This window comes from Hemiscyllium ocellatum, chromosome 25 (assembly GCF_020745735.1).
Source record: "Hemiscyllium ocellatum isolate sHemOce1 chromosome 25, sHemOce1.pat.X.cur, whole genome shotgun sequence".
NCBI lineage: Eukaryota > Metazoa > Chordata > Chondrichthyes > Orectolobiformes > Hemiscylliidae > Hemiscyllium > Hemiscyllium ocellatum.
Window position 1 is genome coordinate 4381378 of NC_083425.1, and position 12511 is coordinate 4393888.

The window sequence follows — 12511 nt, forward strand, 5'->3', positions numbered from 1 at the left end:
TTTGCAAGATTTCGCTGTTTATTTCCCCATGATCTCTATCCTCCATACCCTGCTCCACAGTAAATACTGATGTAAAATACTCTTTTAATGTCTCCCCCATCTCCTGCAGTTCCACACATAGGCAGCCTTGCTGATCTTTAAGGGGCACTATTCTCTCCCTTGTTACTCTTTTATGTATTTGTATGATGTTATTAATGTATTTGTAGAATCCCTTTGGATTCTCCTTAACCCTGTTTGCCATCTCATGTCCCCGTTTTGCCCTCCTGATTTCCCTCTTAAGTATACTCCTACTGCCTTTATGCTCTTCTGAGGATTCACTCGATCGATCCTGTCTATACCTGACATATACTTCCTTCTTTTTCTTAACCAAACCCTCAATTTCTTTAGTCATCCAGCATTCCCTATACCTACCAGCCTTTCCTTTCACCCTGACAGGAATATACTTTCTCCGAATTCTTGTTATCTCATTTGTGAAGGCTTCCCATTTCCAGCCGTCCCTTTACCTGCGAACATCTGTCCCCCAATCAACTTTCAAAAGCTCTTGCCTAATACTGTCAAATTAGCCTTCCTCCAATTTAGAATTTCAACTTTTAGATCTGGTCTATCCTTTTCCATCACTATTTTAAAACTAATAGAATTATGGTCGCTGGCCCCAAAGTGCTCCCCACTGACACCTCAGTCACCTGCCCTGCCTTATTTCCCAAGAGTAGGTCAAAGTTTTGCACCTTCTCTCGTAGGTACATCCACATACTGAATCACAAAATTTTCTCATACAGACTTAACAAATTCATCACCATCTAAACCCTTAACACTGTGGCAGTCCCAGTCTATGCTTGAAAAGTTAAAATCCCCGACCATAACCACCTTATTATTCTTACAGATCGCTGAGATCTCCTTACTTTCTTGGGCACTGCTACTCAAAATAATTGTTCATGATGTAGAGAGGGAACGAAGTGTGGTATCCCCAGGTTTGCATTGACATGGAGCTGGGTGGGAGAGCGGGCTGGGAGGAGGATTGTTGCGGTGGGATTTGGATGGGCTGAGTGAGTGGGCCGATACATTACAATGTGGGGTTATTCACTTTGGTAGCAAAAACAGGAAGGTGGGCTAAAGTCCAAATGGGGGAGCAAATTACTGCAGCTGCTGGATTCTGTCCAGAACACAGCAAATGTTGGAGATCCAGTGGGTCAGGCAACATCCACGGAGAGGGAGCAAGCTAACGTTTTGAGGCTCGGTGAGAATCTGAATGGGAAGAGGTTGGGAAAGGTAGGGGGGATGTTCACTGGGTGTCCTTGTACACCCGTCACTATAGCGAAGCATTGCAAGGACAGCAGCCAGCGAGGGAAGAAAGTGTTGTGATGGTCTTCCTAGCGAGAGGATTCGAGTAGAGGAACAAGGATATCTTACTGCAATTGTACAGAGCATTAGTGAGGCCACACCTGGAATAGTGTGTACCGTTCTGGTCACCTTCTCTGAGGAAGGATGTTACTGGTGTCAAGGGAATGCAGCAAAGGTTTATCACATTGAATCCTGGGAAGGCAGGACTGATGTATGAGGAAAGGCTGAGTCAGTAAGGTTGTACTCATTGGAGGTTAGAAGAACGAGGGGGAGGGGGCACCTCATAGAAACCGATAAAATTCTAATGGGGCGAGACAGGGGTAAATGCAGAAAGGACGTTTCCAATGGCGAGGAGTCCACGATCAGGGGTCATGGGTAAGGGTAAGGGGTAGATCATTTCAGACTGAGATGGGGAGAAATGGCTTCACCCAGAGAGTGGGAGCCTACGGAATTCACTGCCACAGAGGCCAAAACATTGTGGTTTCAAGATGGAGTTATTAGATCAGGTTCCCTACAGTGTGGAAACAGGCCCTTCGGCCCAACAAGTCCACACCAACCCTCCAAAGAGTAACCCACCCAGACCCATTTCCCTCTGACTAATGCACCTAGCACCCTGGGCAATTTATCACGGCCAATTCACCCTGACCTGTGGGAGGAAACTGAAGCACTCAGAGGAAATACACACAGAAACGAGAAGAATGTGCAAACTCCACACAGACAGTCCCCTGAGGCTGAAATTGAACCCAGGTCCCGAGGGCCTTGAGGCACCGTGCCAGCCCAGAGTTCGATAAAGCTCTTATGGCTAGAGGGATCAAAGGGCATTGGGGGAGAAAACAGGAATAGGGGATGAGTTGGATGAAATGGTGGGACAGGCTCACAGGGCAGAATGGCGTCCTGCTGGTCTGGATTCCGGTGTTTCTCAGAGTGTGTGGGGACACGGGCTGAATGTTTAATCAGGACTTGGGCAAATGGAAGTGGGGTTTTGTTGTGACTCCCAGCCCTGTGTGATGTGCTATAGACACAGAGAGTTTCCGTGTTCTGTTCGAGAGTGGGGAGTGGGCCCATGGTCGAGGTGGGGGAGGGGAATCCTCCTGCTGGATGGCCGATGGGAGGACGTGATCATGGACGTTCTGAGTGGCCAACACTGTGAATTAGGAACGCCAGGGAATAAGGTGTGGTGATCAGTGTCTACCCAACTCTGGGCAGTGGTACCCCATTGGCCCACCATTCCCCCACCACCCCCACCCCCACACACCCCCCAGCTGGGAAGCCAGCTCTGTGCCAGGCCCTGGTAATCCCAGCACAGATCAGGGTGGGTTGGGTTCGGGACAGAGAGAACAGCCATTCCCATTGGCAGATAACATAAAGTCCAGGCTATAGAGAGTGCCAGTCTGGAGAGGGTGAGAGACAGCATTCTAACCCAGCAAGCTGTAACCCCCTTCCCTGGGGGGGACTGGGGTCTAAGGGGAGGAGGTCAATAATTCCTAAAGAACACGGCCAGCCTGTGTGTGCCACTAAGGGACAGGAAAGGAAACTGACTGGATTGTTCCACAGAGAGCCAGCATGGAGTCAGTGGGCTGAATGCTCCTTCTATACAGTGAGGAGTGTGTGAAGATGCTGCCTCTCCATTAGCTGCTGGGTGCTGGCATAGAGGTCAGGGCCTGGCCTGGGGTCAGGCGTGTGCTGGCACGTGGCCTGTGAGGTTGTATGGGATTGCACTGTGCAATGGGCAAGCAGCCTGTGGTGTTTGAATCCGGGCTGCTGATTGGTCAGTGCCGGACGCTGGAGGATCCTTATGAAGGGCATAGGCTTGAAATGTTGATCTCCTGCTCCTCAAATGCTGCCTGACCCGCTGCGCTTTTCCAGCACCACAACCTCAGCTCTGATCTCCAGCATCTGCAGTCCTTACTTTCTCCCTTGATATCGACCCCCATCTAACACACCAGCACAGGGTTAGATAGGGAGGAAAGCTCCCTCTACACTGTCCCCCCATCAACCATTCCCAGGACAGGGACAGCATGGGGTTAGATACAGAGTAAAGCTCCCTCTACACTGTCCCCCAATCAACCACTCCCAGGACAGGGATAGCACGGGATTAGATACAGAGTAAAGCTTCCTCTACACTGTCCCCCATCAAACACTCCCAGGACAGGGATAGCACAGGGTTAGATAGGGAGGAAAGCTCACTCTACACTGTCCCCCCATCAAATACTCCCAGGACAGGGATAGCACGGGGTTAGATACAGAGGAAAGCTCCCTCTACACTGTCCCCCCATCAAACACTCCCAGGACAGGGATAGCACGGGGTTAGATACAGAGTAAAGCTCCCTCTACACTGTTCCCCATCAAACACTCCCAGGGCAGGGACAGCACGGGGTTAGGTACAGAGGAAAGCTCTCTCTACACTGTCTACCCATCAAACACTCCCATGACAGGGACAGCACAGGGTTAGAGACAGCACAGGGTTAGATACAGAGGAAAGCTCCCACTACACTGTCCTCCGTCAAACACACCCAGGACAGGGACAGCACGGGGTTAGATACAGAGGAAAGCTCTCTCTACACTGTCTACCCATCAAACACTCCCATGACAGGGACAGCACAGGGTTAGAGACAGCACGGGGTTAGATACAGAGGAAATCTCCCTCTATACTGTCCCCCATCAAACCCTTCCCGGATAGGGATAGCACAGTGTTAGATACAGAGTAAAGCTTCCTGTACACTGTCCTCCATCAAACACTCCCAGGACAGGGATAGCACAGAGTTTAGATACAGAATAATGCTCCCTTGACTCTTTTAAGACTATATATTAAGCTTCCTGTACACTTTTCCCATCGAGCAGTAGTGGACATACATTCAGGGCTCCATTTCTTTCCATGCTGTAACGATGCATCTTAGCCCTCGGGTTACCGAGCACTGGGTTCCCGTTGTGTTGTTCCATGACCCTATCTGATTGAGGTCGCTGCTGACTGGGAGATTTGTCCTCTGGCTTTCGATTCCCCAATGATTGTGTAGAGAATGCCTGGGCTTATTGTTCGCAGTGTACAAAGAGTACTCAAAGAGCAGCTTTCATTTACCTGGATCTGAGCCTACTCCCCACACAGAGAGAGCGGTGTTTGTCCCAGCCTGCAACCCTCCGTTCAGCTGCTCACTCTTTAGTTGTTGAGATTAACATAAAACTCTTTGAATTTTCAGAGAAGGCAACAGAAGGAACACTGGAAACGGCCGACTGGGCCCAATTCAAACACATCAGTGACGTTATTAACTCCACTGAGGAAGGGTGAGTGCGCAGGGCAGGAGTAAGGGAGAAAGTACTCTGAGGCTGAGGGAGAACACTGGGTTTGAGGGACTCATGGAAGGACTGGGTGTTAGAGATACACAGTCAGGGTACACTGGGACTGAGGGATACAGTGGGGTTAATGGGTACACAGTCAGGGTACACTGGGACTGAGGGATACAGTGGGGTTAATGGGTACACAGTCAGGGTGCACTGGGGCTGAGGGATACAGTGGGGTTAATGGGTACACAGTCAGGGTGCACTGGGACTGAGGGATACAGTGGGGTTAATGTGTGCACAGTCAGGGTGCACTGGGACTGAGGAATACAGTGGGGTTAATGGGTACACAGTCAGGGTACACTGGGACTGAGGGATACAGTGGGGTTAATGGGTATACAGGGTACACTGGGATTGAGGGATACAGTGGGGTTAATGGGTACACAGGGTGCACTGGGACTGAGGGATACAGTGGGGTTAATGGGTACACAGTCAGGGTGCACTGGGACTGAGAGATACAGTGGGTTTAATGAGTACACAGTCAGGGTACCCTGGGACTGAGGGATACAGTGGGGTTAATGGGTACACAGTCAGGGTACACTGGGACTGAGGGATACAGTGGGGTTAATGGGTGCACAGTCAGGGTACGCTGGGTTTGAGGGATACAGTGGGGGTAATAGGTACACAGTCAGGGTTCCCTGGGACTGAGGGATACAGTGGGGTTAATGGGTACACAATCAGGGTACACTGGGACTGAGGGATGCAGTGGGGTTAATGGGTACACAGGGTGCACTGGGACTCAGGGATACAGTGGGGTTAATGGGTACACAGTTAGGGTACACTGGGACTGAGGGATACAGTGGGGTTAATGTGTACACAGTCAGGGTACACTGGGACTGAGGGATACAGTGGGGTTAATGGGTACACAGGGTACACTGGGACTGAGGGATACAGTGGGGTTAATGGGTACACAGTCAGGGTGCACTGGGACTGAGGGATACAGTGGGGTTAATGGGTACACAGACAGGGTACGCAGGGTTTGAGGGATACAGTGGGGTTAATAGGTACACAGTCAGGGTACACTGGGACTGAGGGATACAGTGGGGGTAATAGGTACACAGTCAGGGTGCACTGGGTCTGAGGGATACAGTGGGGTTAATGGGTACACAGGTTGCACTGGGACTGAGGGATACAGTGGGGTTAATAGATACACAGTCAGGGTACACTGGGACTGAGGGATACAGTGGGGTTAATGGGTACACAGTCAGGGTGCACTGGGTCTGAGGGATACAGTGGGGTTACTGGGTACACAGTCAGGGTACGCTGGGACTCAGGGATGCAGTGGGGTTAATGGGTACACAGGGTGCACTGGGACTGAGGGATACAGTGGGGTTAATGGGTACACAGTTAGGGTACACTGGGACTGAGGGATACAGTGGGGTTAGTGGGTACACGGTGCACTGGGACTGAGGGATGCAGTGGGGTTAATGGGTACACAGGGTACACTGGGACTGAGGGATACAGTGGGGTTAATGGGTACATAGGGTGCACTGGGACTGAGGGATACAGTGGGGTTAATGGGTACACAGTCAGGGTGCACTGGGACTGAGGGATACAGTGGGGTTAATGGGTACACAGTCAGGGTGCACTGGGACTGAGGGATATAGTGGGGTTAATGGGTACACAGTCAGGGTACACTGGGACTGAGGGATATAGTGGTGTTAATGGGTACACAGTCAGGGTGCACTGGGACTGAGGGATATAGTGGTGTTAATGGGTACACAGTCAGGGTGCACTGGGACTGAGGGATACAGTGGGGTTAATGGGTACACAGTCAGGGTGCACTGGGACTGAGGGATATAGTGGGGTTAATGTGTACACAATCAGGGTACACTGGGACTGAGGGTTACAGTGGGGTTAATGGGTACACAGTCAGGGTACACTGAGACTGAGGGATACAGTGGGGTTAATGGGTACACAGTCAGGGTGCACTGGGACTGAGGGATACAGTGGGGTTAATGGGTACACAGTCAGGGTGCACTGGGACTGAGGGATACAGTGGGGTTAATGTGTACACAATCAGGGTACCCTGGGACTGAGGGATATAGTGGGGTTAATGGGTACACAGTCAGGGTACACTGGGACTGAGGGATACAGTGGGGTTAATGTGTACACAATCAGGGTACACTGGGACTGAGGGATACAGTGGGGTTACTGGATACACAGTTAGGGTACCCTGGGACTGAGGGATACAGTGGGGTTACTGGGTACACAGTCAGGGTACCCTGGGACTGAGGAATACAGTGGGGTTACTGGGTACACAGTCAGGGTGCCCTGGGACTAAGGGATACAGTGGGGTTAATGGGTACACAGGGTGCACTGGGACTGAAGGATACAGTGGGGTTAATGTGTACACAGTCAGGGTACACTGGGACTGAGGGATACAGTGGGGTTAATGGGTACACAGTCAGGGTACACTGGGACTGAGGGATACAGTGGGGTTAATGGGTGCACAGTCAGGGTGCACTGGAACTGAGGGATACAGTGGGGTTAATGGGTACACACTCAGGGTGCACTGGGACTGAGGGATACAGTGGGGTTTATGGGTACACAATCAGGGTACACTGGGACTGAGGGATACAGTGGAGTTAATGGGTACACAGTCAGGGTACGCTGGGTTTGAGTGATACAGTGGGGTTAATAGGTACACAGGGTGCACTGGGACTGAGTGATACAGTGGGGTTCATGGGTACACAGTCAGGGTGCACTGGAACTGGGGGATACAGTGCGGTTAATGAGTACACAGGGTACACTGGGACTGAGGGATACAGTGGGGTTAATAGGTACACAGTCAGGGTACCCTGGGAGTGAGGGATACAGTGGGGTTAATGGGTGCACAGTCAGGGTATGCTGGGTTTGAGGGATACAGTGGGATTAATAGGTACACGGTACATTGGGACTGAGGGATACAGTGGGGTTAATGGGTACACAGTCAGGGTACCCTGGGACTGAGGGATACAGTGGGGTTAATAGGTACACAGGGTGCACTGGGACTGAGGGATACAGTGGGGTTAATGGGTGCACAGTCAGGGTACCCTGGGACTGAGGGATACAGTGGGGTTAATGGGTGCACAGTCAGGGTTCCCTGGAACTGAGGGATACAGTGGGGTTAATGGGTACACAGGGTACATTGGGACTGAGGGATATAGTGGGGTTAATGGGTACACAGGGTGCACTGGGACTGAGGGATACAGTGGGGTTAATGGGTACACAGGGTACACTGGGACTGAGGGATACAGTGGGGTTAATGGGTACACAGTCAGGGTGCACTGGGACTGAAGGATACAGTGGGGTTAATGGGTACACAGTCAGGGTATGCTGGGACTGAGGGATACAGTGGGGTTAATGGGTACACAATCAGGGTGCACTGGGACTGAGGGATACAGTGGGGTTAATAGGTACACAGTCAGGGTACGCTGGGACTGAGGGATACAGTGGGGTTAATGGGTACACAGTTAGGGTACACTGGGACTGAGGGATTCAGTGAGGTTAATGGGTACACAGTCAGGGTACACTGGGACTGAAGGATACAGTGGGGTTAATAGGTACACAGTCATGGTACGCTGGGACTGAGGGATACAGTGGGGTTACTGGGTACACAGTCAGGGTACACTGGGACTGAGGGATTCAGTGAGGTTAATAGGTACACAGTCAGGGTACACTGGGACTGAGGGATTCAGTGAGGTTAATAGGTACACAGTCAGGGTACACTGGGACTGAGGGATACAGTGGGGTTACTGGGTACACAGTCAGGGTACACTGGGACTGAGGGATACAGTGGGGTTAATGGGTACACAGTTAAGGTACACTGTTGAATGATGTGAGTAATCCTATCTCTGCCTCCATTTCTGAGGCTGTGGGTCTGGGCTTGTACTCGGTTTCAGAATGATCGTGGGTTACTGAAGTGTTTGGAATTGTCATCATTTACAACACCCACATCACCGGGTGTGTGTAGCAGGTCAGAACATTCCTGTTAGCTTTGTGTTTTATACAATGGCAAGAAATTTCATCTCGGTAATTAACTCCACAAACACCTGAACCAGTGATCGAGAGAGAGAGAAAGAGTGAGAGAGATAGAGAGAGAGAATGGAGAGAAAAGCAAGTACTGGGAATGTGTCAGAGGTCAGTGGGTTGTCAGTGGGTGCCGGGGGCACCTGTACTCGCGCAGGATTAGTGATCAAAGTCCCGAATTGGAACATCAGTGTGTTCGGGGTCAAAGGTTGGTCTGTTTGGGTTGGGAATTAGGTCACACTAATAGTCAGGGGTCAGTGAGGGAGGGTTTGAGGTCAGCTATCAGTGTGGGAGGGTTTGGGGTCAGGGGTCAGTGTGGGAGGGTTTGTGTCAGGGGTCAGTGTGGGACGGTTTGGGGTCAGGCATCAGTTTGGGTGGGGTTGGGGTCAGGGGTCAGTGAGGGAGGGTTTGGGGTCGGGGTCAGTTTGGAAAGGTTTGAGGTCGGGCCAGCGTGCAAGGGTTTGTGGTCAGGGGTCAGTGTGCGTGGATCGGGAACAGGTTCTCAGTGCTGGGCTATGGGGTCAATATACTGCATGGGTCATGGATGGAGGTGTGAGGGTAGTGGAGGGATTATCAGGATGGGGGTTTGTGAGGGTGGGGAGAGGGCGTGTGTGTGAGGGTGGGGAGAGGGGTTGTGTGTGGATGGGGAGTGTGTGTGTGTGTGGGTGGATGGGGAGTGTGTGTGTATGAGGATGGGGTGTGTGTGAGGATGGGGAGTGTGTGTGTGTGTGGATGGGGTGTGTGTGTGTGTGTGTGTGTGTGTGTATGGTGTGTGTGTGTGAGAGGATGGGGTGTGTGTGTGAGAGAGAGGATGAGGTGGGTGTTTGAGGATGGGGAGTGTGTGTGTGTGTGTGTGTGTGTGTGTGTGAGAGAGAGGGGGGGGATGGGGTGTGTGTGTGAGAGAGAGAGGGGGGGATGGGGTGTGTGTGTATGTGTGAGAGGATGGGGTGTGTGTGTGTGTGTGTGTGTGTGTGTGTGTGTGTGTGTGTGTGTGTGTGTGTGTGTGTGTGTGTGTGAGAGAGAGTGAGAGAGAGGGGATGGGGTGTGTGTGTGTGAGTGTGAGGGTGGGTGTGTGGGGTTGGAGGAAGACAGATTGTTAATGTGTGATTATCTTTCATTCCAGACCCAAGGAGGCAGTCAGAGCTCTAAAGAAAAGGATTTCTGGAAACCTCAATCACCAGGAGGTCAGGCTGAGCCTGAAGGTGAGTCCAGGCCCGATTTCAACTGCTCCCATACACTTCCTCTCAGTCTCTCCTTCAACCAACCTCCCTCTCCCTCTCCCTCTCTCCTTCAACCCCCAACACTCACTCTCCTTCACTCTCTCTCTCCCTTCCTCTCCCTCTCCCTCACCCCTCTCTCTCATTCTCTCACCCATCCTCAATCCCCAAAATCTCCTTCTGTCTCTCTCTCTCTCTCTCTCCCCCACCTCTCGCTCAACCCCAACATCTCTTCCCCCCCCTCCCTCTCTCGCTGTCCCCCTCTCCCTCACCCTCCTTAGTTCTGACCTGACACAATTGACACCTTTTGACCCTCACGGTGGATCCCATATCCTCACGGTGGATCCCATATCCTTATGGTGAATCCACTATCCTCATGGAGCATCCCAGATCCTCACAATAAATCCCAGATCCTCCCTCAGGATGTTTACCTAGTATCACTGACCAAGTGTCCCCTCTCTCTCTGTAACCTCCTCCAGCCCCTACTCTCTCTGAGACTAGTTCACTGTGTCAGCTTCAGACTGACATCAACAGAAAACTGAAGTGGGACGAGATTTAGTGCACAGTATTAAATGTTCTGGAATTGATGGGCCTCATGTGATTAACGATGAAAATGCGTTATCCCATTAAATGGCACAATGTTGGACGATGCAAATGGGCAGAAAGAGAGAGAGCTCTTTAAACATGGTACAGGGAGATGATATGATAGTGGGGAAGGAAAGGGTTGTTTGGGTTTGACTTGAGAGAAACCAAACAGAAAATGGGACATGTTAAAACTTTATAAATGTCTGGTTAGACCTCAACCAGAGTTCAGTTCTGGGCAGAACATTTCAGGAGAAATGGTCAAAGATACAGAAGACGTGACCAGTGCTGAGTCTCTGAGGGGGGTATGTATGTGTGTGTGTGGTATTAAAATTAAACTGCACTCTCTGGTCAACATTGAAAAGAGAATCCCAGCTGCTGATTTATTCCCAAAGCTCTTTTGTCGTTGTTTTGCCTAGCTTATCGACATCTGCATCAGGAATTGTGGTCCAAGATTTCACTCCCTCGTTGTCAGGAGAGAGTTTGTGAAGGACGTCCTGGCCAAAGTACTGAAACCAAAGTACAACGCACCCGTTGACATCCAGAACCACATCCTGCACCTCATCCAGGTAACAGCAGCCCCCTCCCACCAACATCCACCGATCTCATTGCTCCTCCACTGCCTGGTCCCTCACCTCAGGCATTCCCTCTCCAAACCCCACCCACCTCTCTCTCTCTCTCTCTCTCTCTCTCTCTCTTTCTCTATCCCTCTTTCTCTGTGCCACTGCCCCTCTCTCTGTCTCTATCCCTCTCTGTCTCTGTCCCTATCTTTGTCCCTCTCTTTTTCTGTTGTTCTCTCTCTCTCTCTTCCTCTCTGAGTGTGTCTCTCTTCCTCTCTCTCACACTGCCTCTCTCTCTATCTGTCTCTGTCTTTTTTTCTCTCACTCTCTCTGCGTCTCTCTCTTTCTCTGTCTCTCTCTCTCTCTCTCTCTCTCTCTCCCTCTCCCTTTTCTTCTGTAAGTATCTCTCTTTCTCTGTCTCTCTCCTCTCCCTCCTGTAAGACATCGCTTTAACTTAGCCAAACAGGTAGGATTTTGGTCACTGTCCTAATGGGTTGGATTTTCCCAGCTGGGTTGTGATTACAACATCAGCCTCCATTTTGAAAACCTGGAATTTATTGAACCGAGAATGTGAGCATCATGTTTTCAGAACTGCACCCAATTCAGAAGCCGCCCAATAGAGCTCTGTCCAGTGAAGGATGGTGGATATGGATGTAGGTTTGCTCGCTGAGCTGGAAGGTTCATTTCCAGACGTTTCGTCACCGTACTAGGTAACATCTTCAGTGGGCCTCAGGCGAAGCACTGCTGATAATTCCTGCTTTCTATTTAAATATTTTGGTTTCTTTGGGATGGTGATGTCATTTCCAGTGGTGATGTTATTTCCTGTTCTTTCTCTCTGGGGGTGGTAGATGGGGTCTAACTCAATGATGGATGCACCGGGAGGCAGGACTGGAGTGATACTGGGCTAGCCGTTCCATTAACAGACGTGGCACTGCTTATTCATCCATGGGTGTCGCTGGCTCAGGCAACCATTTACTGCCCATCCCTAATTGCCCAGGGGGCAGTTAAGAGTCAACCTCGTTACTGTGGGTCTGGAGTCACATGTAGGCCAGACCAGGTCAGGTTGGCAGGTTTCTCCCCCCTAAAGAGCATGAATGAACCAGACGGAGTTTATACAACAATCTACAATGGTCACATGGTCATGAAAATGTGGTCTTTAGACTGGTCATCAATTCCCTCAGTTCCCACCTCACCAGCTGGTGTGCCTCTGATGGGAATAGCCTGGGCCCTGGATCATTACTGCAGCGACAGCACTGTCTCCCCTCGTGTCGTCCACGTGTTAATGACATTGAGGTCACAGAACAGACTTCGGTTTCTCCCGAGTACCCCATTGGATTTTTGGGTGACTGTTTGATACTGATGATGGTGAGCTGCAAACCCTCCTCATTTCCACATCAATCCCTTTCAGATAAAAGTCTCTTTCAGGGTCAAGCCTTCCCTGTACACAAGCAAGCAGCCCCAGGCACCAGC

The 12511-nt window shown here is 50.9% G+C and overlaps 1 protein-coding gene across 2 annotated transcripts in view; it reads left to right on the forward strand.

The window, feature by feature from the left end:
* Positions 1 to 12511, forward strand: part of LOC132827734 (TOM1-like protein 1) — a 61079-nt gene that overhangs the window by 17918 nt on the left and 30650 nt on the right. Inside the window, exons 2-4 of one of the 2 annotated variants that reach the window (XM_060844427.1) lie at positions 4533 to 4617; positions 9806 to 9884; positions 10901 to 11050. In XM_060844427.1, coding sequence (XP_060700410.1) covers positions 4533 to 4617; positions 9806 to 9884; positions 10901 to 11050 — 314 coding nt within the window. The remainder of the gene's footprint in view (positions 1 to 4532; positions 4618 to 9805; positions 9885 to 10900; positions 11051 to 12511) is intronic. The other variant, XM_060844428.1, reaches the window with a different exon arrangement.